The sequence below is a fragment of the Gossypium raimondii genome, chromosome 4 (assembly GCF_025698545.1).
Source record: "Gossypium raimondii isolate GPD5lz chromosome 4, ASM2569854v1, whole genome shotgun sequence".
Lineage (NCBI taxonomy): Eukaryota > Viridiplantae > Streptophyta > Magnoliopsida > Malvales > Malvaceae > Gossypium > Gossypium raimondii.
Window position 1 is genome coordinate 1,387,647 of NC_068568.1, and position 27,892 is coordinate 1,415,538.

The following is a 27,892-nucleotide window of genomic DNA, read 5'->3' on the forward strand; positions in this document are numbered from 1 at the left end:
ATAAGCTCATTAATGATTAAGGCTCGATGGCGTAGTTAAGAATTTTGAATAGGGTTAAAGTTAAAAATTTAAAGATGTCAATTTAGTCCTCCTATTTTTTAAATTTGTCAAATTTAATTTTAAATTTTCTAAAATTTAAAATTTCGGTCTCAACCTAAATACCGTTATTAAATCCATTTGGTTAAATTCGGTATTACTCTTATACTATGCACAAAGTTGCGATTTAGTCTATTTTCTCCAATTGAATCATTATCAATCTCTATATTTTCAAATTTCAAAATTTTAATTTTGATTCAAAGCGAGTTGTTAACATACGTTAATTTCAAATTTTGAAAAGTACAGTAACTTAAAATATACACACTAAATACATAACCTATGTATAGTATAAGGACTAATAGTGATATTTAACTTTTTTATAGACATGTATACGGTTAAGTGCTTACTAAGCAGCAGGCAAGTAAGGAAGAAAGCAAAGAAACAGTCATGGAAATGGAGTTAAAGGCTTAAGAGAATGACACCTGTTTTAATTTGGTCAAGACAATTGTTGTTTATTACAACAATTTTGAATTCTCCCTATAGATTAGTTGGCTTTTTGCCCCAACCTTCAAAATTCATAAATTAGATTCCTTTTTTTCATGTTTTCATTTTTTTGACCCAAAAAAGTTCCAACCTTTTTTGTAGAACCCATTTCGGTTCTTGTTGAAGAACACAATTTGGGGACTTTATATATTGTTTTTAAGGGAAGTAAATCTGACCCAAAGTGCCAAAACAAGCTGATAGCTTAAAACCAGTTGAGCTATGGGGGTTACAAGTCCACTCAAAGGCCATTCTAACTCTTATTCTTTAAACAAGAAGCTCTTTTTGCCTTTTTCTGTTTATGCCCCTTATGCCCTTTTTTCTCTTCTTCTCATAGCTCTCTTTCGCTTGAGTTTTCACCCTTTTTCATCTTCCATTAACCAATCTCCTGTATCTTTCTCCAGAGGTACACTGTCAATGTCATTCATTTGTTTTTTTGGGTTTTCGGTATTGGATTAGGTGTGTTTATTGTTGCTCACATGTGTTTGTTTATTTTCCGCAGAGGGGAATGTTTATGAAAATCCATGTAACTACAGCAATGGCAAATGGGTGCATGATAGGGATGGGCCTTTATACAATGGCACAACTTGTGGTACAATCAAAGAAGGTCAAAATTGCATCTTACATGGCAGACCTGACTTGGGTTATCTTTATTGGAGATGGAAACCAAGGAAATGTAGGCTTCCAAGGTTTGATCCCAACACTTTCTTGCGCTTACTTAGAAACAAACATATAGCTTTTGTTGGTGATTCAATTGCTAGGAACCAATTGGAATCACTTCTTTGCATGTTAGCTACTGTCTCTAAGCCTAACTTGGTTTACACAAGTGGGGCAGATAACAAGTTCCGGAGATGGCATTTTGATTCTCATAAAATTGTTGTATCAGTTTATTGGTCACCATTTCTAGTTAGGGGTGTTGAGAAATCAAAAACTGGTCCAAATCATAATGAAGTGTATGTGGATAGTGTTGATGAGAGGTGGGGAGCTGATTTGGTTCATATAGATATGATTGTATTATCAATAGGTCATTGGTTTCTTCATCCAGCTGTTTATTATGAGAGTGGTTCAGTATTATGTTGCCATTACTGTAATGGACTAAACCATAGTGAGATAGGGTTTTATGGTGTGATGAGGAAGGCTATAAAGACTGCTCTTAAGACCATAATTGAAAGGAAAGGGGCTAATCATGGTGATGGGATTGATGTATTCCTCACCACGTTTTCACCTTCGCATTTTGAAGGCCAATGGGATAAGTTTGGTGCGTGTCCGAGGACAAAACCTTATAGGAAAGGAGAGAAAAGGGTTGAAGGGATGGATGCAGAGATGAGAGCTGTTGAAGTTGAAGAAATGGAAACTGCAAAGCTAAATGCTAAGAAGTTTAAAGGTAGGTTGAGATTAGAGACATTGGATGTAACCAAATTGTCTTTACTTAGGCCCGATGGTCATCCAGGACCATACATGTATCCGTTTCCGTTTGCTAACGGGGTTCACGACCGAGTTCAGAACGACTGCATCCATTGGTGTCTACCAGGTCCTATAGATACTTGGAATCAAATAATGTTACAAGTTATCAGGAGATGGAATATTCAATCAAGGAGAGGAGTGAGGCTAATACCATAACCGTACCATATATTGCTAGGTCTTCGGTTTCAGCGCTGTGGGGATGTAAATGTTATAAGTATGAAATGTATAGAGGAATTTTAAAGATCATTTGCAGTTATTTTATTTGTTTTATAGGTCACACTTCATTGGGAGATTGTGTGTGTGTGAGAGAGAGTTTGTGTTAGGCTTGAATCTTGAGTACCGTTTTGGTGTAGGGAATTTGATTATGTTGTGTGAGGGTTTATGCAGAGAAATTTATAAAATTTTACGTGTTGATTTCATAGCATTGAGTGTTTGGTATATGTTTTTGTAATAATGGTATTTGTTAATGTTTTAAAAGTATGTTGAATATATATATATATATATATATATATATATATGCATGTACTAGGGATATGTGTAGGGGTGAAGCCAAAAATCTTAGTTGAGGGTCGAGATAAAATTATAAACTTTTGAAGGTCTAAAGCTAAAAGTTTCTAGCGGGGCTAAAGCTAGACTTGCTCATGGGTCGGGCCATTTGGCCCGGCCTGAAGGTCCGTCCGAAATGTGAGGGTTTGGGCAAAAATATAGGCTTGAAAAATGGGCTTCGACAAAAATAATGTCCGTTTAAAAAATGGGCTGGGCCTTGAGTAAGGCATTTTTGGTCCAGGCCCGGCCTAGCGCTGCCCAAATTCACTAAAAGACAAAAAAATCTAATTTTTTTAAAAAAAATATTATTTTCTTGCTATTTTTTCCTTATTTTGCTACCATTTTACTATTATATTGCTACTATTTTGTTGTTATTGTTTGGATATTGTATAAAACTTATTTTATTGTTAATTTTGTTATTATTTTAAAAACATTTGCTTGTTAAGTTGCATCTATCTTAGTGTTATTTAAGTATACATATTTTTTAAAATTTATTTTCAATTTGTTGAGAAATATTTATTTTGATATTTTTAGTATTTTTGATGTTTTATATATATTTTTTAAAATTATATAAAAATTAATATGAGTGGGCCGGGTCGGGTCCGGGTTTTAGCATTTTTATCCGGGTCGGGCTTTGACAAAATTTTAGGCCCATTTTTTGTCCCAAGCCTGGCAAACGGGCCTGAATTTTTAGTTGAGCTTGGCCCGGCTCGGCCCATGCACACCTCTAGCTAAAGTTAAAAGGGATTAAATTGCATTATTATTTTTGGGGGCCAAAAATAAAAAAATTCATTCAATTAAGAACTAGAGGGCTTAAATAAAATGTTTGAGGGGCTTAAGAAAAAAATTTCTATGTAACCAAAGGGGTCAAAGCTCCCATATATATATATATATATATATATGATTTTAATATAAATATATTAAATTCTTATTAAAATTTATAATTTCATTCTGCCTCTCAAAAAAATTTCTAACCTTGTCTCTAGCGAATTGGATTATTAAACATACTATAACGGATTATATTTTCAATGATCGGATGCAATGCTCTCCGAACGAACTAGTTTCACTTGTTGCTTCGTAATTTTACTATAAAAGTACTATGGAGATTCTTATATTAAGAGTCGGATTATATTTTGTTTTTTCCTAATAAATTAGTTTATGTACGTTAGATCAAAGAGTAAATGAGTCTTTCTATTAAAATTTTTATTCATTTTTACTATTAAAAATTGGTATTTGTATGTCAGCACTACTTCTCTGATTATTCTGTCAGTCATACTAGTTTTTAATAATAGAAATGAGTGAAATTTTTAACAGAAAAGACCAGTTTGTTATTTGATTTAACGTGTAATATTTTTTGAATAAAATGTAATCTTTTTATTTATGTAAATTTAGAATTTGTTTCAAAAATCCCTTGTCTTTCTGGTTCTTTCCAACTCATCAAATCAAATGGGCATTTCACTTTAATATTTAATAATTAACCTCGTAACATGCATGCGAATAATATAAATGTGAGGCTACCTTCACTTTAATAGACATCGGGTGGGCTTACCATTTGTTCTAATATTCTTATTATAATTTTACTTTGGTTGGATCCGAAATTAAAATTTTAATTTATTTGTTTTGAATTTGATCCGAAAAGTCAAAGTTATAACTATAATTATGCTAGCTTAAATATTAACAACAATTTACGGACTAACAAATTTTTTCAATTTGACTGTTTGTAACACTTCATACCTGATTTGATCGCATGATTCGAATATGTGATGTCACATTACGTCAAAGTAACTCAAACTATCTCATTGCCAACATCTCAATATTTATATACATGGCAAACTCAATTTCGAGTATTTATCACGTTTTCCAAATATCACCAATTGAGTCCATTATTCAAAGTTTATATGGAAAGATATCATTATTTCGATGCATAGTCATATTGATTATAATGATTAATTAGTCTATGGAAGTAAATTGAAATTGAATTATAGAAGCACAAATCACAAAAGCTAAACGATGTCTGATTTTTCTTTTCCTTTAGCTTTTGACGTTTCGGTAATAGTTTTATAGTAGACGTCAATAATGGCAATAGAATGATCACAAAATAAGAAAAATAAGAACACACAAATTTTATGTGGAAATCCTTTCGGAAAAAAAAAGCACGGGCAGAGGAGAATAAATTCACTAATGTTGAAAAATGAATGATACGAGTAGTTTCAACTGCATTTATTTAAATGTTGAAAAACCCTATTCTAATCAAAATCAAATAGAAGAAGTGTAGTTCTCTACGAATTCTACTTGTGCAGCATAGTACAGCTCTTGGTCTCTCGCCCCATAGATCTTTAACAAATACAATTACGAAAACCTCGTTAATCACATAATTCAACACAGTTCAATGACATCAAACATGACTGCATTTAATTCAATTTAGTCCTTTACTACTCTAATGTTCAAAACATTTATATTTCACAATCTATCCAATCGAATTTAGATTTGACTTAATAAATATAGTATAGGAATATCTATTTTTCAATTTCACAACTAAAATCTTAAGCTATTTCACTATAATCTTAATTCATAGTAGCTTGCATGAATATTAACCTTTAAACCGAACATTCTTAAGCTTTTCTTACGAGTGTAGCTATCCCTTACCAATTTTTAAATAAGAGGATAATGTGCTTCAGCGTACTCAAATCCACATCCTCTTACATTGGCAATAATGCCGATGCCAACTGAGCTAAGACTCAACCCATATATATATATAGAATATATACACTTAGCTTAATGAAATGATTAATGGCAAATTTAATCTATTAATAATACACTATTACATATAGATTTCAACCATATTAATAGTAATTTCATTCCACTAACCCAAAAGTGAGTTGGTCTAATTATTCTATAGTCCCTAACTTAATTTCTAACTAAGTCCCTTTTTATTTCTTAAATAAAAAATTTAATAACGATTATATTTTTACAATTTAGTCCTTCTACCAAAATTATCAATCAATTCATTTTAATTTTACTAAATAATTTAATCTATCACTATCATAGACAATATATAAATTTTCGCTTCCAAAATTAATCATCTCGTGTTAGCAATTCAATTCTAAAATAGATTTTTTTTTGTTATTGGATAGTTACACTGCTCAAATTGAAAGTCTGATGTAAGATCATGATCTCATGTATTTGATGGCACCGTTGAACTACCACCAAAAACCATTACTATCAACAATGAAGTCTCCAACTCAAAATATAAACTCATTCTTTGTTACTTGAAACAAACCTCTAGCTATGGTCTTCGGTTCACTCACCATACAGATCCAAACCTTTATATGCATTCAAACATCAATTGAGCTAGTGATCACACTAATTGTAGTACAACATTGATCCTCAAAGAAACAATCTACCATTACTTGCTCCTCCATTGAAGCTAAACATCAAGCGACCGCAACTATTACCTTTGAAACTCTTTAGGTTATGAATCTGGTAAAAGAACTCAAACTTTCGCTTTTCAACAACATTTCATAGTCAACATTCAATTTCACACAGCAAAAATGAAAGCATCTTGAGATGAATTTACATTTCATTCGTCATAATGTTCATTAAAGAAAATCAGATGCAACTCTCATTTCTATTATTGATCAAAATGTTGATACACTTAACAAAAACTTCATACAAAAACATTTCAACGATAAAATTTGAATCTAAATACTTAAATCACTTTCCATCTTTGCTATAGTAGCAAGAACTCAGAGTTATTTATTTTATTTCTCAAAAATCTTTAATTTACTATTTTTTTCCCTCATTAACTATAATTTACTTGTATCTCAACCAATGCATGCCCACAATATCTTCTTGAGTGTACCCAAAAAAGAAAAAGAAAAGCCATCAGAAATCTGAAACTGCCCAAATTTAATGCTAATATTAATTGAAAAAAAAGTTCCCCAATCACCTTTTTCTGTTTAATTCTCATTTCTTAATCACCCATTTGTCCATCCACCATAGCTTATATTCAGAGCAGAAAGGTATATTTACAACTTACAACTGCATTCCATTGTTGAATTTGCAGACATGGTTAAGGAAAAAAAAGGGGTAATTATTATATATATTAAGTATTACTTAAGGACCTAAGGTGAAAAAACAAAAAAAAAGCTTCATTGGTGTAAGGAAAGAAAAAAGCTTTCTTCTTTACTTGGTCAGAAAGCTCAGAATTAGCTTTATTCATTTTGATTTGCTCCCCAAATTTTAATACTATTTTCCATTTCTTTTTCTTCTTTCATACTCTATATAATTAAGGTTAAATTATGCTATTAGTCTCTATACTTTGTAAAAGTTATGGATTTAGTCTTCATACTTTAATTTGATCAATTTTAGTCCTTGTAATTCTCAAATTTTAAAATTTTAATCATGACCCAAATTAGTTACGTAGTAGTATGCGTAAAATTGTAGATCATATTCTTCAATTAAAATCATTATGAATAGTAAATGATAATCATTAATCTATTAATTAGATTTTAGTGAGTAATATATGGAAATAACAAGTTGACATGGGGCATTATAAATATGATAATATATTTGTCGTATCAGATTTTAGGAATACTATAATTTAATAAATTTAACTGTTATCATTCAGTAAGGACTGAAATTTTAACAAAATACAAGGACTAATAGCAGAATTTAACATATGATTAATAAAGTAATTTAGCTTACTTTGGTAAAGGTGACGGTGGACAGATGCTCTTTTTTTTTTCCTTCTTGTACTACAAAAACTTTAGCTTTACGTGATTGAAGAAACAAAGGTATGTATGTAAATATTAAAATAAGTTTAGAAATTCAAAAAAGAAAATCCTTTTGGTTCAAACTTCAAACACCATACAGGAATTTTTTGCCCTTTTGCCCCTTTTTTCCTCTTCACACTTCACTTTTTTACACTTATTTTTTTAATTCTTTCTTTTTGCCCCCTCAAGTTGCTTCCTTTTTTTTTCTCATTGGTGTGTAAGTTTAAGCTCATTCCCCCCATTAGTTTGTGTCATCGCCTTTTTATAGTTCCTCTCATTTTGATTCTGGGTTTTACTTGTTTCCTTCATTTTTGTGGTTTAGGTGATTTGGGTCTTTTTTTTAGAGTTTGGGTTTGATAAAGTTTTGATTTTTATAAGGTTTGTAAGTAATGGCCGGCGGTGGAGGTGGTGGTGGTGGAGGAGGAGCTGCGCCACCACCAAAGCAAGAAGAGCTACAGCCACATCCAGTCAAGGATCAATTACCTAACATTGCTTATTGCATTACTAGTCCTCCTCCTTGGCGTAAGTTTTTTTTTTTGTGTTTTTTGTTTTTTGTTCTTCATTGTTTGAGCTTGTTTTTGATTGGTTTGATCTATATGATCTACATTTTCCATTTCTGGTTTTGTTTTTCATTGCATGTTTCGCTAGTTTTATGTACAAGTAACATGAACAGAATGTGTCGCTATTGATAAAAGTATCATAGAGGAACTTGCATAAAAGTGGTATTTATTTTGCTCCCTCTATTCAGAAATAGACAACACGGTAGATTAAAGCTTAAAATTATCATTTGTTAAAAATTTTATCAATTTTTACTATTAAAAATTGATCCATATTCATATCGGCACGTAGGACGCGTGTCACTATTTGATTATTCTATCGGTCGTACCAGTTTTTAGCTGTGGAAATAATTTTTTTTTTGACAAAAAAAATTCAATTTTCTCTAACTTGCCATTTTGTAGTATAATGGCAAAATGCAAACCTACACTAAGCAGGAGATGCATTAGCCTCTCAAAATGGTAAAATTGCCTTGTAGACCTTTCAGAATTTAAAAAATTACAAGTTATTATCATGATAAATTACACTTTTCTTCTCAAAATTTATGATTAATCCCTAACTTCCTAAAGCAATATTTTAGCTTCGTCCATAACCATAAACTTCGAAATAATTAATTTTCATATACCATAAAAAGTACATTAAGGAACAAAAATATCTCTTCAATATTGCTTTTACATTCAAGTCTTATAATTGAATCAAAATATCTTTTTGTTGGTCTATCATTGCAGCTGAGGCTATATTATTGGGTTTTCAACATTACTTGGTGATGCTTGGGACAACTGTTCTTATACCAACATCTCTAGTTCCACAAATGGGAGGCGGAAATGTATGTTTTTATTATTACATTCAATTAGTGTTCGTTTTTGGTTTTTTTAGTAAACTATACGCAAGGTTATTAAACTATTCGTATGTTTTTATTTAAGTCGCTGAACTATTAAAGGGTGCTGTTAAGTTCAGTGACCATTTTGTAATTTTTTGAAGTAGATTGAATCAAACCGTAAACTTACTAATAGTTTAGTGACCATGGGTGTAGTTTATCCCTTTTTTGTGTGCTTATGTGCTTCACCATTGTGTACGATTCATTGTATTAGGAAGAGAAAGCCAAGATGATCCAAACATTGTTATTTGTAGCTGGTGTGAACACGTTGTTTCAAACGTTTTTCGGTACCCGTTTACCGGCAGTGATCGGAGGTTCATATACTTTTGTCCCAACGACAATCTCGATTATCTTGGCCGGCCGGTATAGTGATATTGTGAATCCCGAAGAGGTTTGCCTTTTTCAATATGATCCTATAGCTTTTGTAATGTTATATGTAACGTAAATCCGAAAAAAATCTGAATTGGACCGGCTTTGATCGATGAATATGCAGAAATTCGAGAAAATAATGCGTGGAATACAAGGTCCTCTTATTGTTGCTTCGACTCTTCAGATTGTTCTCGGGTTTAGTGGCCTTTGGCGTAATGTTGCTAGGTGAGCTAAAAGCATTGCTTGTGGTTTAAGTAACTATTTTCTATTCTGCTCTGTTGTGCTACCTTTCGATACAAGAAGTTATCGATATGTGTGATTGTAGTCATCATGTTTGATTTAGTGATTGATTGGAGACTTGTGGTAGCTTCGTTTGTTTGTTTTTATACCCTTTTGATGCTTATACAGGTTGTTAAGTCCGTTGTCTGCTGTTCCGTTAGTTGCTATGTCCGGTTTTGGGCTCTATGAACTCGGTTTTCCCGTAGTACGTATCAACATCTTCTACAATGTCACCGTAAAATTGCTTGCTCGATTTCTTGTTTTCTTAAGTCCAGTCCACCTCTTTTGTAGCTTGCGAAATGTATAGAGATCGGGTTGCCGCAGATCATCCTTCTCTTAATTTTCTCACAGGTAGTTTCGGCAATAGTGACACTAAATAGGTCGATAATTTTGTTGGATCGTAACGAACACCTCGATGAGTTTATTGCAGTATATACCTCATATGGTACGTGGGGAACGGCACGTGTTTGATCGTTTTGCTGTCATATTCTCAGTCGTGATTGTTTGGATATATGCTCACCTCCTCACTGTTGGTGGGGCATATAAGAACACCGGACCTAAAACTCAATTAAGCTGTCGAACCGATCGTGCCGGAATTATAGGTGCTGCTCCTTGGTAAGGCTTTTTTTCTCAAGGCAATATAATCTTACGGTGATACGGACCCTTTCAATTATGAAATTATTACTGAATGGTGATAGGATAAGAGTTCCATATCCGTTTCAATGGGGAGCTCCTTCATTCGACGCAGGAGAATCTTTTGCTATGATGGCAGCCTCGTTTGTCGCTCTAGTAGAGGTTCGTTTCTTCGTTTTCGTAGTCTCAATATCCATTTCATAAAATCTTTGCTATTACTCTGATCTTGTTTATGATTAAACAGTCTACCGGTACCTTCATTGCGGTTTCGAGATATGCAAGTGCTACTCCGTTGCCCCCTTCTATTCTCAGCCGTGGCATTGGTTGGCAGGTAAAATGTTTTATGTTCGTCTGATGCCTGTTTTATTCCGCTTCTAATGTCATGTTTTATTTCGGTTGTAGGGTGTTGGCATTCTCTTTTCTGGGATTTTTGGAACCGGGAATGGATCATCTGTTTCAGCGTAAGATTCTTTCGAGCATTGATTGTCTACATTAAGCATTTTATACTTTCTGTTTAACCGACTTGCATTCGATGCAGTGAGAATGCCGGTTTGTTGGCACTAACTCGTGTTGGCAGTCGAAGAGTTGTTCAAATATCTGCAGGGTTCATGATCTTCTTCTCAATTCTCGGTCAGTTTTGAATGCTGAACACTATCTATCTACCTATCTTTCATACGTGTTTATAACTTCCCATATATTCTAAATCAGGAAAATTCGGAGCTGTATTCGCCTCGATTCCACCCCCGATTATCGCAGCTTTATATTGTCTTTTCTTTGCATATGTGGGTTCAGCCGGTCTTGGATTACTTCAGTTCTGCAATCTAAACAGTTTCAGAACAAAGTTCATATTAGGTTTCTCGGTTTTCATGGGCTTATCGATACCACAATACTTCAACGAGTACACTGCTGTTAACAGTTACGGTCCGGTTCATACCAGAGCCAGATGGGTAACTATCTCATTTTCATTTTACCCTTTTGATGACTCCATTTTAATGATCTTCAAACTCATTAAATCCCTTGTTATTTTGCAGTTCAACGACATGATCAACGTGCCTTTCTCGTCGGAAGCATTCGTTGCTGGTTTATTGGCAATGTTCCTCGACGTTACACTGCACCGGAAGGACAACGCTACTAGGAAAGATCGCGGAATGCACTGGTGGGACAAGTTCCGATCGTTCAAAACAGATACGAGAAGTGAAGAGTTCTATTCATTGCCCTTTAATCTTAACAAGTTCTTCCCATCAGTGTGATATTTTAGGACATGGTTTTAACTTGTCCATTTTTACCATAGTTTTAAACTCAGACTAAAACAGAAGAAAACATATAATGTTCATTGAGTTTTTTTGACCCGAGACTGTTCCATATTTGTGTCCGACACATTTAGGATGGTCCATGTCTACACTGATCAGACTGTTGGTTATTTTATATGAATTTTTCATTTTTTTTAAAGTGGGGTATGAGAATAATATCTTCCAAATATATGAAAAATACGAAAAAATGACTATAGCTGTATAACATATAGGGTTTAGGGCCAAAATGAGAGAATACGTAATCATGACATTAATGGCACTAATGGTTAACAACATGGTGGTAATTGATAGTCCTTGTGGTAAAAATTAAAATTATTTAAAAATTATATTTTTTACACTAAAGAAATGAATCTCAAATAGTGATTGTCAAAATATTTTAAAAGTTATTTTATAATTTTTAGTTTTAATAAAATATTAATTTTTATATTATTTGAAATTAAAATATATAAAATCTTATATTTATAAAATATATTATTTCTCATCATATTATAGGAAATATATAAAATTATTAAAATATTTCCAGAATAAATCTAGATAAATAGTTGCTATTTATCCCAATTAATTCTGTGTGCATAAAATTTTATATATTTTATGTGTCAAAATTTGAAATTACTAAATGTCACTATGATATTGACCGTCAATGTTACATTATCATACTTTAACGGTATCATTACTAAGGTACTTAAGTGTAAATCGGAGTTGAAGTTTAAATACTAATTAGGTCAAATAATACAAGTGACCAATTTGAGGGAGCAAAAGATATATATATATATATATATATATATAATATACTGTATTTGAACAAAAGTAAATTAATCGCTACAACAAAGACAAAATAACAGTCACAAAGAATGCAACTTTTAACCCCCGTTGCTCAGTGTGTCAACTCAACAATGAATCTGTTTCATTCCACTTTGAAACCAACCTAAAGTTCTTTGTCGACCACAAAAGTAATGCTAAACTAGCCTTACCTATTCCCTTTCATGGGTTGCCGGACCATTTTTTACTATTTAAAGGCGGCAACTTAGATTCCGCCCAAGTTGGCATGTCACTAACCCATAGAACCTTGCCGGTTTCTTTATGTTTGAAATCGGGGTATTTTTCCTTCACCTTGCCGTTTATCTGCGAGTGGCAAGAAACAATAAATCGATGACAAAAATAAAACTCAGTTCAACCAAAGAGTAGAACAGCTCTCATTTATACCTTTTGCAATCTATTGTCCCACCACTTATTCGGGTTTTCAACCAAGTCCTTCCAGGATCCTTCCACTAAATCTAGTCAAATTATAAGACACCATGCATCATCATCATCGATGCTATATTCAAACCATTGCAACGAAGCCAATACGATATCTATTTAAAAATTATACCTTTGGGTGGTTTCACTTTAGGAATATCGAATTTCAGTCCTTCAAGTTTTGGTACAACCCACTTTGGTGCACTATCGAGCCAAAGTGAATGAACACCGTCTTTGCGTTTAAAATCAGGATATTTGGGTTTTACCTGTTAAATAAAACGATAAGCACTAATTCCATGGCAAAGAAGGCAAAAGATGAATCGAATGAGAGGATTACTGATCCATTAAGCTTATGTTCACGGTAATCCATCCATTCTTTTGGATTATCTAGAAGATCTCTCCATGTATTCGCTGCAGGTTCAGCATCTTTCCCAGTACTATCTGAAAAGAGTTACGAAGTCTACTTAGTGAGCTCGGTGAAGACTAAACCAACAAAAAAGGTAAAAGTTAAGCCCTAGAAGCGACTTTCAAACAACAATAAATTTCAGTAATGGATATGATAAGCATAAGCCTTTAGATTGAAAACTGAGATCACTCATAGGTTCCGTTGGATTCATTGATGGAATCAATATATGAAGGTAAAAGTACCATGGAGGCCCTTAGATTAGGATTCATACTGCATTTTGCCCACTCTACTAAAAAAAATACGTAAATTAGTCCCTGTACAGTTAGATTAAAGAGCAAACTGATTCTTTTTGTTAAAAATTCCATCCATTTGTATTATTAAAAATTAGCTTAAGTGATAAAATAACCAGACATTGATATGTGGCGTGCCACATATACCTCATGCTGACATATAAAAATCAATTTTTAATGGTAGAAATGAATGAAAATTTTAACAGAAGGACCAGCTTGCTTTTTGATCTATCATACAATGATTAATTTGCTTATTTCTTTAGTAGGAAGTCCACTTCAAATAAAAGGATCTCCATGATACATTTACCATATATGAAACAATTTCTAGTAGAATACAATGCAAATACATTCTAGTCAACCGTAACCTAGCATCAATGCGATAGGCAAAATAAAAATCTCAGCTTTGATGAAAGACTTAAAGCACAAAATATATCATCTAAAAGAAATTAACTTATATTCATCCATGATCATAAAATACTATAAGATAAAACCATAGAACCTCACCAGAATGCCTTGAGGTCCTTTTGGTTTTAACAGAAGCAATGCTTTTTGTCTTGGGAGATGATTCATCAACAAAGTTGATAGCACGCACCATAACCTACCATGTAAAAGCTAAGGATATTACACCATCCGGAAATGGTATCTCTCAACTATATGCACAATACATCTTTTTATTAAGAAAAAGAAAACTATGGACATTGATGATAAAAGGAGATCTTCATCAGTTTCATTTGTAAACTAGGTTACACAGTTAACCTAATAACATTAGCACAAATCTTATAGCTGCGTTATGTTCGAGAGTAATATTTTTACTGGGCAGGTTATTTTCCACCATATGCTCAATGAACCACACATTTATAGAGTGATGAACTAGGGTGTAATCGAGCCAAGCCCAAATACCCGGCAAGCTCAAGCTTGACTAAAAATTTGAAGCTTGATATTCTATATGAGCTCAATCGAACATTTATTTTCAAGCTCGAGCTCAGCTCGAGAAGTAATCAAGCCACTTGAGCTCAAGCTGGTAAAAGTATCATGGAAGCCCTTGTATTAAGAGTCGGGTTGCATTTTGTCCCTCTACTAGAAAAATAGGAGAATTAGTTACTGTATGTTAGATCAAAGAGCAAATTGATTCTCCCATTAAAAATTTCATTCATTTCTATAGTTAAAAACGGGTCTCTCTAGTTATTCTGTCAACCACACAATTTTTATCAGTACAAATGAATGAATTCTTATACAAAAATGACCAATCTGACTCCTAGTACAAGAGCTTTCATGGTTCTTTTTTACTGCTCAAGCTCAATTAAGCTTGTTTATCAATTTTCATAATTAAGCTCAATCAAGCTCATACTTATTTAAGCTTGAACTTGAGCACGACTTAATAATTAAACTTAGGATTAATAATACTATAATTAAAGGTAATAATGCAATTTAATAACATAAAAATATTAAAAACAAAAAGCTTGATAAGTAAAGCGAACCGTTCAAGTTAGATATTACTGAAGATCGAATTCGACTCGACCGATAACTCGAGCTGCTTGAGCTCAAACTCAGCTCAATAATTACCATTCGAGCCATGCTCGAGTAACTTTCGAGCACCCGTATCTCATTTACACCTATTATGAACTCAACCCTAATATCCCAATATTGCTCAACCGCTAATCATATACAAAATAAAATGTTTTCCCACAATAACTTTGAACAATTTAAGCTTCATACCTGGACACTGGCTTGATTACGAGTTGCATTAGAAGGTGGATCAGCAGTGAGTTGCCCATCAATGTAAACATGATCATTTTCTTTAAGATGAAAAGCAGCCGTGTGAGCCAAATCACCCTCAAAAATAATCGGAATCCTAATATGAAGAGAAAACACAGTAAAATCATGAAACTTGTAAAATAAAAAAAAGTGAATTTCATTAAAATCGAAATAAAATGGGAAATTTACCAAAGAGGAGGAGAATCATGGGAAGGGTTCTGTGAAATAACAGTGCCAGCCCAGAATTTCCCATCGGAAGCAGCTTCGAATTGTACGGGCATATTAATGTAACCGGAAAGGGTGACGGAATTAGCCGCCTTGGGTTGGTAAGGTATCTTAGAAGGCCTAGGCCATTCCTGTGCTGTTGGGGGTTTAGTGTCGGAGAGTATGCCGGATTTAGAGCAGCGTTTGGCGGCGGTTGAAGTGGTGAATAGCTGCGAAGCTAGCCACCTTCTGGAGGCATTATGTGATTGTGAAGCTGCGAATTTTGCTAGTGAGTTCATTGTTTTGAGTGGTGTTTTTGGTGGAGAAGAAGAAAAATAGCTACGGCTTAACTGAGGTTTAATAGTTAAAACCCTTGCCTATTTCTTTTAAGCTCACGCTCAATCAAACGTCAGGTATGCCACTTATAAAAGAAAGGGATAAAACAACAATTAGTCCCTAGACTTGATAACTATTTTTAACTTGATCCCTAAATTTTATTTTGTCCATATTAATTTCAAAACAAATTTTTCCAATTTGATTTCTAAACTTGAATTCTATTAATATATGATACTGTACTTTGATATTATATCTCATCATTACCTGAATATTTAAAAATATATATAAAATCTAAAAGAATACCAAAATTTATTAAAATAACTATAAAGAAAAAAATTTCAAAGTGATGAAGTGGCATTGCAATGCTGCATTCAAATTTAAGGACCAAATCAAGAAAAGCTGATAAGTTTTGGGACTAAAATAGATCAAATAAAAATTTAAAGGTTAAGGTGGAAAAAATGCTCAAACTCAAGGACAGAATTTTTTTTTTCAAGAAACAGAGCAAAATAGATTAACAGATAAAAGTGTTACGGTACATCACTACCCCCACGGCATCAGCACGTATGATGGGGATTAAACAGTCAGGCGGCTGATTACAAGCATCAACCTCAACAATAAGGTTCGAAATGTTAGCTTCTATGGCTAATTGCAATCCATCCTTGAGAGCCTAAAGCTCAGCTTGAAATTTCCCTGAACCAACTGGCTCATAGCCATAGGAGGCCATATGCTGTTCCACCATTGTTTTGTGACTGAACAGTCCCTGAAAAGGTGCTCAATAGTCTCCTGCTGTTGGTCACAAATAGGGCATGTCTGCACCTACAATACGATTACATATGTCCTGTGTTCTTCCCTTGGCCAGAAATATTAGGACCACTTCTAGATGCACGGATGGGCTTCCATCTTTTCTCCTCACAAGCTTTATGGATTTGCAAGCTTAGAAATTCCATGCACATGATAAACAAATAGGGTGAGAGTAAGTCTCCTTGTCTAATGCCTCGAGAAGGTTCAACCATAGGAAGTTGTTCACCATTAAGGATCGACAAAGTGGAAGAGGACATGCAATCCAAAATCAGATTCCTCCAGTTGCAAGGAAAATCAAACAATTCGAGAATTTTTTTTAATGAAACTCCATTCAAGCTTATCTGGAATGAACAACTTGCACAATAACAGCATTGCCCGTAATTTGTCTCCCAGGAACAAAGCTACCTTGCAGTGGGGAGATCATTTTCTCCAAAAGAGGCCTTAATCCGGTTACCATCAGCTTAGTGATGATCTTATACGTTGTATCACAAAGGCTGATAGGCCTATACTCCTTAATCGAGTTAGGGGCTTGAGATTTCGGAAAGAACAAACGACTTTCGCGATTTCCACCTCACTCAAAGGGGCAGTAAGAGAAGTCCTCTCATCCAAGGTAAGTCTAGGCCACTGAAGATCAGAATGTAGAGGCGACAACTCATTGACCTCCCTACTAGATCTAAACAAAACATGAAAATAGCTTCGAATGATTGAGCTGATCCCCTCCTTACTAGTTTACCAAGTGCTGAAATTGTTATTTAAACCAATCCTGTTGTGACTTCTTCTCTTAACAGTAGTGAGGTGGAAGAAGCTAGTATTTCTTTCACCTTCAACAAGCTACTCCACTCTAGATTTCATAATCCAAAGGTCCGCTTCTTGATCAAGAATCGCTTGGTACTCTTTCATGCTCCAATAAAACCGAGATCTAACATGTTGCAAGCATTAAGACAATCATGAAGAGCATTAATACGGAAATGAACAACAGAAAGACCACCTTTTTTTATCAAGCCTAGATAACACCTCATTAAAGTCACCCGTGATAATCCAAGGTAATTTATGCTTACTAGCAACTGTTTTCAGGTTACTCCATAACAGTTTACGCTCTGCAAGCCTAGGACTAGCATATACAGCAGATAAAAACCAAGAGATGGAAGAAGCACGTACCTTAACGAGTGCATGGATCTCTTGTTTCGTGCTACACAGTTCTTCGACAGTGACCATGTTGGATTTCCAAAGGAGCCAAATCCCATCTTAGTAACCTATGGTTCGAGTGTCCATGCAGCCATCAAAAGGTAGATTATCCACAATGTTTCTGACATCACCAATGCAGGCCCTGGTTTCCGTGATGATCATCAAATGAGGGTCGTAGAATCTAACCATATCCCAACTAATTGGCGGAATTCGTGGTGATGAACAACTCTGCAGTTCCACAGATTATTGTGGGTGGAGTTTGTGGGAGATTCAGCTCCCTGGGTTCTACCTGTCTCCGAGGAAGTGGAAACAAAGGTCTCAACTCTCAACTTCACCCTGATGGAGTCCCTTGAATCGCCAAGGACTTCACCCGGATCGAAAAGTATCGGATTCTCGGATTGACCAGAAGCTCGAAGGCTGATATCGCTTGCCTTTTCAGGTGAGTTTCCATTATATCCTGTTCAATCTTTCCCTCAGAATCTCCATGAACCATTGGCCATCTCCCACATTGTTTCGGTCTCTCTGGACAAGAACTTGCCATGCTGAGCAAGGGAGATTCAGAAATGGCAGCATAGGTGGAGGAGAGATAAAAATGGGAACCGGGCTTCGAGTCGCTTCTACAAACTGACTTCTTAGATTCCACCTCCTGTACCTCTCCCTGCATTCCTCAAATACCTTGGGTTGGAACTCCCTAAAGCATTCCTTCTTGTTCGCATCTCTTGGTTCACTTCCATATTCGAAGACTGGTTGTCTTGTGAAGGTAGCGTCTCATCCATTCCCTCCCTCAGGTTCCTCCTGTTGAGCCACCTTAGTGTCTTTCTGTCCCGAGCTCGTCTCCATGTTGAGTTCCCTCGCTCCCTCCTTTGAACTCCACTGCCCCTCATTTCCAGGTTTCAAGTTTGAATTCTCAGGTTTAGAACGATGAAGCAGACACACTATGGCACCTTTAGTATTTTTTGGTTTTGGATTATTCTGTTTTGAAATACAAATTTTGTCTTTTAGTCCATCAAACCACTATTAGTTCCAGCAACAATTTCTCCAATTAAATAAGCAATTAAAAATTCATAAAAAAATAATATTTATTCATCAATGACAATGCATAGGTAAGATTCTAAACATATTTATATAGGTGGTAACGTGAATGGGAATCATTGCTACTTATTTTGTCTTTTATTTTATTTTTTCCATAAAATTATATTGACAATTATACTGATTAGTTTAATAAAATATTTTTATTGATATTTTTCAATTTTTAATAGAAATCCTTGGTTATTTTCGAACAGACATGCTACAACTTTTTTGTCTCAGTATTTATTGCCGGATTATTACACTTACCTTATTCCTCTATTTAATACCCAAAATTCTCACATTTTGTGAGAGTTTTAATCTAAAAGCTGCTTTTTTTTTTTCCATTTTTGTGATGAAAAATACTATGGGGGTTGATGGTGTAATCGGGGAAGACGAAGGGTTAAGGCGACGAGGGTGTTCATGCGGAAAAGACGATTTTCTCCCTGAGGAATCGTTTAAGAGCTGGGGCAATTACGTCCAAGCACTGAAAGAAACTCCGAATCGGTTCATGAATCGGGTTTTGACCCGGTCGCTTGACTCGACGGAGCTCCATGAAATCAAGGCTCGAAGCCAACATGAAATGAAGAAGAACCTCTCGTGGTGGGACCTTATTTGGTTTGGTATCGGTGCCGTCATCGGATCCGGAATTTTCGTTCTCACCGGACTTCAAGCACAGCAAGTCTCCGGCCCCGCCGTGGTTTTGTCCTTCGTGGTGTCCGGCGTGTCGGCCATGCTTTCCGTGTTTTGCTACACTGAGTTCGCCGTTGAAATTCCCGTTGCTGGTAAATAGTATACTAATAATTATCTGAGGTCTAATTCTAGTTTTAGTCCCTCTATTGTGCTGAATTTGATATTTAATCTCTAATTAAAATATGCTACAATTTCTATTTACTTTTTTAAGTCCAATTATTAACATGTTGTTCCCAAAATGAAAATTTTTATAGATTAAACCATTTTTATAGTTTAAACTTTTTACAAATAGTAGAATTATAAATTAATATATAATAAAATTACACTTTAATCCTTTCTTGAAAATAAAAAAATCTATTTAATCTCTTAAAATATGAAATACTTATAAATTAGTAAATGATAAAATTATATTTTAACCTCTAAAAAATTATAATTCAATTTCGATCATCACTAATAAGATTTCTAAATTCACTCCTAGATAAATATTGAATTTTAATAGTTTAATTTTAAAATCCAAAATATTTTAAAATTAAATTTTCAGAAATAAGAATAAAGAAACTAAATTACAAATGTATGAAAAAAGATAGGGACTTAAAAGCATATTTTAACATTAATTTCCCTAAACTAATTTTCATTTTTCAGGTGGCTCGTTTGCATACCTTAGAGTGGAATTAGGTGATTTCATTGCCTATATTGCTGCCGGTAACATCCTCTTGGAGTACGTTATCGGTGGTGCTGCGGTGGCTCGGTCGTGGACTTCCTATTTCGCCACCCTTTGCAACCATGATTCCGATGATTTCGTCATCATAGTCCACAGCATGCCCGATGACTACAGTAAACTCGATCCTATCGCTGTCGTTGTCGTTTGTGTCATATGCGTTCTCGCCGTCCTTAGCACAAAGGGCTCATCACGCTTCAATTACATCGCTTCCATCATCCACGTCATCGTTATCCTCTTCATAATCATCGCCGGTTTTACGAAAGCCGATACCAAAAACTATAGCAACTTCGCTCCCTTTGGTGTTCGTGGTATTTTCAAGTCTTCAGCCGTGCTTTTCTTCGCCTACGTCGGGTTCGATGCTGTTTCGACGATGGCGGAAGAGACAAAGAACCCCGCTCGCGATATCCCTATCGGTCTCGTAGGCTCGATGGCGATAACAACGGCTGCATATTGCTTGCTTTCCGTGGTGTTATGCTTAATGCAACCGTACCCGAAGATAGACAAGGACGCACCATTTTCTGTAGCGTTTGAAGCTGTAGGGATGTCATGGGCTAAGTACATCGTGGCCGCCGGTGCATTGAAAGGCATGACAACGGTCTTACTTGTCGGTGCCGTTGGTCAGGCTCGATACCTCACACATATTGCTCGAACACACATGTTGCCACCATGGCTAGCACAAATCCATCCGAAAACCGGTACACCAATCAACGCCACAATTGTCATGCTTATCGCGACCGCGATCATCGCTTTCTTCACCGATCTCAAGATTCTCGCCGATCTTCTTTCGATATCGACGTTATTCATCTTCTTGCTCGTGGCTCTCGCTCTTATAGTTCGACGTTATTACGTGAGCGGAGAGACGAGTACGACCGACCGTATCATACTAATCACGTGCCTAATTCTTATTTTAGGGTCTTCAATCGCAACAGCTACTTATTGGGGTGTAAGTGAAAACAACGATTGGGTTGCGTACGTGATTACGATGCCGATTTGGTTCTTAGCCACCGCGGGAATAGCGGTGTTCATTCCACAAGCGAGAAAACCAAAGGTATGGGGTGTACCATTGGTGCCATGGTTGCCATCTTTGTCTATAGCGATAAATATATTCCTATTGGGATCGATTAATGGTGCATCATTCAAAAGGTTCGGGATATGGACGTGTGTTTTGTTGCTGTATTATTTCTTTTTCGGGTTACACGCGTCGTACGATACGGCCAAAGAATTGGGAGAAAATCGGATCGGAGATGGGTGGAAAAGGGTTGAAGAAGGGCAAAGTGTTAGTACCGTTACCGCCAGTGGTGTGTCTTTAGATGAAGCCAAGTGATCTGCATGCATGCATGCCTGCCTTACAACGTATAAAAGAATTGTTCATTAATATATATATGTATATGCTTGTGAAAGTAATTAAGGTGGCTTGGCATGGAGATCTTAATTATTTCTATTTGGAATTTCGGTTTCTCAAGTTGTTAATAGCTTATATTATATTGTACTATCATACATAAAACTTTGTTATTCACCTACCATCTTCTTATGTTTTTAAATTGAAGGAGAAAAGACTGTCTACGAATTTTAACTTCAACTCGAAATTTTCGAAATATCTATTTAATTAATTCAAACACAAACTCAATTTAACTTGATTTGATTATAAAAGAATCGGTTGAATCAGATTTTTAATATTTTTTTATTTTTGTAAAATTTTAATAAATTATTTAATCGAACCGATTGGATAAACCAGTAATCTGAGGTTTTAATCGTTGATTCAGTTCATAAAATCTTGAAGACTGCAAATAGTTTTGGCCATCCCAAAATAGTAAGAACTATTTTTTATTTACTTCTTTTAGTATGAGTATAGTATCATGATTCTTAACCTTTGTGTTTTTGGTACAATACTTAGAATTACCCATAATTCTTCCCCAACCCTTAAATAAAATGATAATACATTTTAGTACGCTTAAACCCACATCACAACAATGCTGATGCTAGCTAAGCTAAGACTCAATCGACAAAATAGTAAAAATTCCAAATCACTTAGAAATTTTTAAAAATATATAATATAGTATAATAATAAAATTACCTTTTCACCTTCTAAAAGTTTATAGTTCAATTTTAATTTTTTTAAAATGTATTTAAATTTAGGATAAATCCCAAAATTATACATTAACTTTGATTTAATATACAATTGTATACATAAACTTTAATTTAGTACAATTATACACGTGAAACTCTAATTGTGGTTCAAATGTATACTTGAAACTTTAATTTTAATTTAATCATATACATTTAAAATATATATATCAATTTATTTTTATATTGGATAAATATAATTATTTATGTATGTAATATATAAACATAAAATAATATTATGTTAATAATTATGTTAATAATGCACAAGAATTGAATCAAATCAAAATTTTATGTATAAAATTACATAAAATCAAAATTTTATATATAATTATACATTAAACCATAAATCTTATATAAATTATTTTTTCAACCTGAAGTAGTCAAAATTTCGAAATAATCCAAATATATAATGATACAATTAAAGAAAATCCCAAGATAATCTAAATTTAAAATGATCAGAACTCAAAATTGGAGAGGAAAAAAATCAAAATCAAGTCATTTGATTGCTCATTAATTGAGGAACCCTAAAAAGGCCAACAACAACATTACAAAATATTACAACAAACAAACCATATTTACATTGCCTTATTAACATCAAAATGAATAATGAATAACACCCCCCCAAAAAAAAAACCCAATAAACTATTACACATTCACAAAATTAAACAAATTTAAATAAATAAATAAAACCCTATATAAAGAGCCTTCACTTGCTGTGGTTCCAATGCCTGTAATTTTTTCATATATATAACTTGGGAGTATGGATAAAATTAATGAGTGCTTTTTGTTAACTCATTTGTTGGTAAGGATCGACCCAACATTCATCGTCCTTTGCGGCATTTTCCCATCGTTTCCGGAACGTTTGCATTTCGATGAACGATTGTCTTCTTACTTCGGGTCTATTGTCGATTTTATGGGATTCGGATGGTGCCTGCAATGTCAAAGACGGAAACGGTTTTTACAACTTTGTTACAATGTTCTTATGTTAGGGAAATTTGGGTTTTCTGAAAAAACGTACTGGGGATTCCGATTTAGGTAACTGCTCTCTCTGAGTGATTTTAACTTCCGTGGAATTGAGCTGTGTTGATGAGAAGATGAACAAATCAGAGATTTAGCAGTGAAATATGTCGGGGAAAAGTGTTTAGACCTAAGAGTAAAAGATCACTTGCCTCGTTTTCCTCAGTAACGCCGAGTGTAGGAAGACCAAAATGAACTATGTACTGAGCATCGACTACACCTACGTTTTTAATACGATCGCCCTGAATGAAGGATTGAATATCAGTGGAATGCTGATGAGAATCGGAAAGGGGTGTTATCTGGTTTGGAAAATTTTACCTGTGCACAATAACCGAGCTGCATATCGAGACCCCAAGCATGGATCAAGTCATTCTGTACGGTAAAGGAAGATTAGCGAATGGTTCTCGAGATCATAAATGAAGTTCAATAAAGATGACCAAAACAAAGGTGCATTTCTCATCGGTTAAAATACCAGGGAAGTCTATAATTGAATCAAATTAGTCACTCTATTAGTAAATGGATCAATTTAATCCCTATACTATTAAAAAGAATCAAATAAGTCCAAATTGTAACAGAATTGACATTTACTGGATCAATTTTGAAGACATGAACTCTATTCCAATTTGGAATTATTTGATTCTTTTTAAAAGTACAGAGACTAAATTGATCCATTTAATAGTAGAGGGACTAATTTGGTCAAGTCCCTATAATTTAGGGACCTCTCAGATAAATCACTGTTTCTCGTCAAATATTCAGTATTTATGCAACTGAAATGGCCCGAGTGCTTACGAAAAGTACTTCATACCTGGATCATATACCACACGCATCGCCATGCAGCTCTTGAGAATACGGGGGCCATCATTTCCACCCAACTGCAAAGCATATCGAATTAACCGCATAAGAATAACAACGAATATTCTATGTCTTGTTTTTCAAATAACCGAAGCAATAGATTGTCGTAATACGAAAGGTATCGAGTTTTAAAGATAGCATCCAAGAACTGAGAAGTTAGTACTAGTTTTACCCTATGCATGGAGGAGCTGTGCTTTGACTATCGCACCTTCCGTGGCCTTTAAATTTGTACATCCTTCTGTTAGAAAACAGGGACCAAAAACCAGCAAATCAAAAGAACATCATATGTCATAACAAATTAAGGTTTCAGCTCTTAATTTCCCACTAACCTGTGAAATTTTGAATTCTTTCTACGTGCTGTGATTGGATGATGCACCTCTGATTTAACGGGATCAAGTGCCGGTTGTGATATCTCAAGCCCCTCGCCTTCAACAATAGACAAATATCTACACAAGGTTTTTAACATGATTTAAGCTCGGTATCAATTTCTATAACAACTGGGTGAAAAAACGAGTAGGGAAGGACGTATACTTACTGCTTCGGATCAAAGTTATCCACTCCGAGATCCTCATCCCAAAGGAATATATACTTGTATTTGGAAACTATATCAGGATGCAAGAAACGTTTGGCAAACCACCTATGACAAAATCCCGTAGCAACAGACTAGCACATATAAGACATGCATGCAGGTGCGGACAAGAAAGATGAACATCTCGGTATAAACAATGTTACCATTTTGTTTGATTCACTGCAGACACGTGTATGGCACGATCACTCCACTCAAAATCTTTCCATTCATCCACGATACCATCGTAGTGGAAAAGCATAACAACAAAATCACTTATGGGAAACTGCAGATTAATGAATATTATTAAGCTTAAAATGTAATCCAATATCTTAGAGATAAACAAAAGCATCGGAGAACACGAGGCACCTTTTTAACAATTTGGTCCACGATTTCCTTTTGCTTAATCCCGACAGCAATGGCTAACAAGTTTGAAGATGTCGCAGGATTGACCTGAAATTTCAGTGTATAGCACAAAAGACAATTGAATAAGATCAAATCGTAGCACAATGTCTTATTCCAGAAGTTATTTTTATACATACGTTTTTCACACTGTCGCTCCATAATGGTTGCATTTGCAAGTTCGATGTTTTGACCACGATTCCTTGAGGTAATGCTTCACTCCCGGGCGGCCTGCATTGATTCTGTAAGGGAAAAGAAAAAGATTTTCAAGAGATTACGAATCAGAAAACATTTCAAAAGACTTGATAACTATTCTAAAGACAATTGACCTTGCACGTATTGGATTTTGAATTCCGAAGCATATTAATCACTTCCCATCTCGATAATCTCTGTATACAAGCATATTAATCACACCCATGAAAAAAATACAAAAATTGGACTTCAAACGAAACGATTACAAAAAGGAGAAACACTTACATCTTTGTATTCATTAGTGATAAACGCATTACTAATGAAATAAGCACCACAAACCAAAGCTGCTACGATAAAGACACTGCAGAAACACGCCCTATTCTTCGGATCCGAAACTACATAAGCCTACAAGGTAATGAAACAACATTCAAGCAGAAGAAATCAAGCAAGTCAAAAAGATCGAATCATTCAAAATTACTACATACATACATAAATATTTGTTTATTTAAATTAGAAATATGGTCACCTTTCTTAGCATACATACATATATAAAACAAAATATTACTAAGTTCACAACCCCTTTTTTCCCCAATCTTCCCTCTAAACAAACTATATTTCTATGCCTCCACTGCGCTTGGAAGACCTCACCAGGTCAACCATCACACATGGAGACCTCACTCCAAGGGCACCCTTCAAAATGGAAAATTGCTGCTTTAGTCCCCAAATTTTATAAAATTTTAAATAAATATATGGTAAAATTATAATTTAGCCCCCAAAGATGCTTGAATCTTTGGATTAGTCCTTCTGAAAACTATCAAGATATAAGCCAATACAAGGGTGAAATCACATTTTAGCTCTCAAAAAAAAATATAAAACTTAACCTCAGCGCCCTAAAAAATTTTCTGGCTGCCTTACTCGGGGTACTTGAAGCTATATAAGCCACCCCTTATGATCCAAAAGGAGGGTCTAGAAAGGGAGAGCTCCTCTCCCACTTCTCTTAGAAGTCAACCTACGGCTCTCGGCCTCCAGCGAACCACCACCGGCCGCCGCCAAACCCATATTTGGCCATCAACACTGTGGATTATCCACAAAATTCATGGAATATTTCATACCAACAAGCACAAAATAGGATTAAACTTTTTTTAATCACCAGTGATTACAACTTTTTAACCTTTTTTTTAATCATGAAAAGAACCAAATAAAGTTAACATTACCACTAAACATGCTGTGGATTCTAAGTTCTAATATCTTAAACTATAATCACAAGTAACGCCAGATACATACATATACATATATATCAGTTAGATAATTTAAGCAGAAAATTATAGACAAAACAGAAAAAGGGAAGGAACTTTAACCCCATAAATGGTTTGAAACAGAGACTTACACAATTGAAAGGCTTCATCTTTGCAAAAAAAACAAAACCCAGATAGATTGATAGATACCCGAATTCAAGAAAAGAAAAAAAAAAGTTATCTTTTTTCCTATGATTTTACATTATTAGGAGAAAGTTTAGAGAAGAAAGGAAGAAAAAAAAGGGCGAATCTTTGATAAAAGAGACAAGAGAAAAGGGATAGGGGAGAGTCTTAAAGCAGTCAACTTCCGCAATAGAAGGAAACGATGTCGTAGAGACAAAGCAAAAGTAAAATTCCTTCTGGAAATTTTCTTTTAATTATATAAGCAGTGGAACACAGGGAGGAAGCATTTAAAAGCCGTTTTTTCCTTAGTTATTTTTGTTTGTTTTTATTAGGGTTAATTTGGTTTTAGTCCCTGTATTATGCTGAAAGTTTGAATAAATCCTTTACTTTAATTTGATGTAATTTAATTGATAATATGAAACGTTTTTGGTTTAAATGCTAAAAATGTATTTGTAAAATTAGCTAAGCCCTAATAAAAATTATTTAATTACACTCAAGTTGGAATTTAATAGAAAATTAGCAATAAATTAAGCCATTTAAATTAATGACAAACTAATTAAATGATGAAATAACTTATGCGAAAGTTGAGGTGGAAAATGATTACGTTAAAGATTAGTGTAATTTTCAATTAAGGGTTTAATTGAATTTTTTATTAAATGAAATAATTACACTTTTAATATTTAATTAAATATAAAGTTAATATTTTTACTCCTCCTAAAATTATAATTCAAATTAATTTTTTTTTGCTTTGGTCTCAAAATTTTGTAATTTTATTTCGATCTCGACACATAATTTTCGACATTGTCTTTAGTAATAATAAATTTATATGTTAAATGAGTGCTTTGAAAATAAAAAAATGTTATCAACTCTGATAAATTAATAACATTATAAAACTAGAGAATCAAATTATGTCAAAAAAATTTAAAAATTTAAATATAAATTTTTTGTAAAGTAGAGGGAGTAAAATAAAAATTAGACCTTCGCATTGTGTTCTTTTATGGTCCTCTGTTCTGTCGTTGTCAAAGTTGGAAAATACGGACACGCGCCGCTTTCCACGGGACATAATGTAAAGAAACGTGCAAAAGAAGTGGAGCGTTCGAGTATAAAATACACAATGTACTCGCTATTATCTGGCCACCACGTCTTATGCATTATCCATGTTCTCTTTTTACTACCATTTAACACCCGTAATTATGAGTAAATTTACACTGTAATCATTCAATTTTAAAAAAAATACAAAATAGTC

The 27,892-nt window shown here is 34.2% G+C and overlaps 5 protein-coding genes across 7 annotated transcripts; 3 read left to right on the forward strand and 2 right to left on the reverse strand.

Moving 5' to 3' along the window:
- The first annotated feature begins 476 nt into the window (after nucleotides 1-476).
- LOC105780903 (xyloglucan O-acetyltransferase 1) lies at nucleotides 477-2,461 on the forward strand. The gene is made up of 2 exons (XM_012605437.2): nucleotides 477-982; nucleotides 1,079-2,461. Exons 1-2 carry the CDS (start codon nucleotides 799-801, stop codon nucleotides 2,194-2,196), a joined length of 1,302 nt encoding a protein of 433 aa, XP_012460891.1. The 5' UTR covers nucleotides 477-798; the 3' UTR covers nucleotides 2,197-2,461.
- A 4,991-nt stretch (nucleotides 2,462-7,452) lies between these two features.
- Nucleotides 7,453-11,523, forward strand: LOC105780844 (nucleobase-ascorbate transporter 7). Of its 2 annotated transcripts, XM_052629074.1 has the most exons (14): nucleotides 7,453-7,574; nucleotides 7,740-7,883; nucleotides 8,645-8,742; nucleotides 9,008-9,184; nucleotides 9,287-9,387; nucleotides 9,571-9,646; nucleotides 9,733-9,792; nucleotides 9,872-10,056; nucleotides 10,140-10,236; nucleotides 10,319-10,405; nucleotides 10,477-10,535; nucleotides 10,613-10,704; nucleotides 10,783-11,021; nucleotides 11,106-11,523. In XM_052629074.1, the coding sequence occupies exons 2-14, from the start codon at nucleotides 7,751-7,753 to the stop codon at nucleotides 11,322-11,324; spliced, it is 1,623 nt and encodes a 540-aa protein (XP_052485034.1). In that variant the 5' UTR covers nucleotides 7,453-7,574; nucleotides 7,740-7,750; the 3' UTR covers nucleotides 11,325-11,523. The 2 variants fall into 2 exon arrangements, with proteins under 2 accessions (XP_052485034.1, XP_012460816.1); XM_012605362.2 differs by lacking the exon at nucleotides 7,453-7,574 and having other exon boundaries at nucleotides 7,599-7,883.
- A 604-nt stretch (nucleotides 11,524-12,127) lies between these two features.
- Nucleotides 12,128-15,649, reverse strand: LOC105780224 (protein OSB3, chloroplastic/mitochondrial). The gene is made up of 7 exons (XM_012604423.2): nucleotides 15,261-15,649; nucleotides 15,033-15,168; nucleotides 13,821-13,914; nucleotides 12,958-13,061; nucleotides 12,754-12,886; nucleotides 12,588-12,658; nucleotides 12,128-12,506 (listed from the first exon to the last, which is right to left on the reverse strand). The coding sequence occupies exons 1-7, from the start codon at nucleotides 15,572-15,574 to the stop codon at nucleotides 12,366-12,368; spliced, it is 993 nt and encodes a 330-aa protein (XP_012459877.1). The 5' UTR covers nucleotides 15,575-15,649; the 3' UTR covers nucleotides 12,128-12,365.
- A 3,380-nt stretch (nucleotides 15,650-19,029) lies between these two features.
- LOC105780222 (cationic amino acid transporter 1) lies at nucleotides 19,030-21,400 on the forward strand. The gene is made up of 2 exons (XM_012604421.2): nucleotides 19,030-19,447; nucleotides 19,998-21,400. Exons 1-2 carry the CDS (start codon nucleotides 19,030-19,032, stop codon nucleotides 21,398-21,400), a joined length of 1,821 nt encoding a protein of 606 aa, XP_012459875.2.
- A 1,281-nt stretch (nucleotides 21,401-22,681) lies between these two features.
- On the reverse strand, nucleotides 22,682-26,790 carry LOC105780223 (uncharacterized). Of its 2 annotated transcripts, none has more exons than XM_012604422.2 (14): nucleotides 26,616-26,790; nucleotides 25,514-25,633; nucleotides 25,366-25,425; nucleotides 25,177-25,278; nucleotides 25,004-25,087; nucleotides 24,802-24,920; nucleotides 24,605-24,706; nucleotides 24,399-24,515; nucleotides 24,242-24,307; nucleotides 24,023-24,089; nucleotides 23,536-23,589; nucleotides 23,370-23,459; nucleotides 23,219-23,278; nucleotides 22,682-23,131 (listed from the first exon to the last, which is right to left on the reverse strand). In XM_012604422.2, exons 1-14 carry the CDS (start codon nucleotides 26,631-26,633, stop codon nucleotides 22,988-22,990), a joined length of 1,203 nt encoding a protein of 400 aa, XP_012459876.1. In that variant the 5' UTR covers nucleotides 26,634-26,790; the 3' UTR covers nucleotides 22,682-22,987. The 2 variants fall into 2 exon arrangements, with proteins under 2 accessions (XP_012459876.1, XP_052485035.1); XM_052629075.1 differs by lacking the exon at nucleotides 26,616-26,790 and adding an exon at nucleotides 26,110-26,290.
- Nucleotides 26,791-27,892: the final 1,102 nt, after the last annotated feature.

Coding starts and splice junctions, on each gene's coding strand:
- LOC105780222 (XM_012604421.2), top strand. CDS start 19,030: ATGGGGGTTGATGGTGTAATCGGGGAAGACGAAGGGTTAAGGCGACGA. Junction 19,448..19,997: donor CGTTGAAATTCCCGTTGCTG/GTAAATAGTATA, acceptor TTCATTTTTCAG/GTGGCTCGTTTGCATACCTT.
- LOC105780223 (XM_012604422.2), bottom strand. Junction 24,308..24,398: donor AAGAATTCAAAATTTCACAG/GTTAGTGGGAAA, acceptor GTTTTCTAACAG/AAGGATGTACAAATTTAAAG. Junction 23,590..24,022: donor GCGTGTGGTATATGATCCAG/GTATGAAGTACT, acceptor TTTACCGTACAG/AATGACTTGATCCATGCTTG.
- LOC105780903 (XM_012605437.2), top strand. CDS start 799: ATGGGGGTTACAAGTCCACTCAAAGGCCATTCTAACTCTTATTCTTTA. Junction 983..1,078: donor TCCTGTATCTTTCTCCAGAG/GTACACTGTCAA, acceptor TATTTTCCGCAG/AGGGGAATGTTTATGAAAAT.
- LOC105780844 (XM_052629074.1), top strand. CDS start 7,751: ATGGCCGGCGGTGGAGGTGGTGGTGGTGGAGGAGGAGCTGCGCCACCA. Junction 10,057..10,139: donor ATTATAGGTGCTGCTCCTTG/GTAAGGCTTTTT, acceptor GAATGGTGATAG/GATAAGAGTTCCATATCCGT. Junction 10,705..10,782: donor GATCTTCTTCTCAATTCTCG/GTCAGTTTTGAA, acceptor ATTCTAAATCAG/GAAAATTCGGAGCTGTATTC.
- LOC105780224 (XM_012604423.2), bottom strand. CDS start 15,574: ATGAACTCACTAGCAAAATTCGCAGCTTCACAATCACATAATGCCTCC. Junction 13,062..13,820: donor AAGGACCTCAAGGCATTCTG/GTGAGGTTCTAT, acceptor AACTCTTTTCAG/ATAGTACTGGGAAAGATGCT. Junction 12,507..12,587: donor GGGACAATAGATTGCAAAAG/GTATAAATGAGA, acceptor TGCCACTCGCAG/ATAAACGGCAAGGTGAAGGA.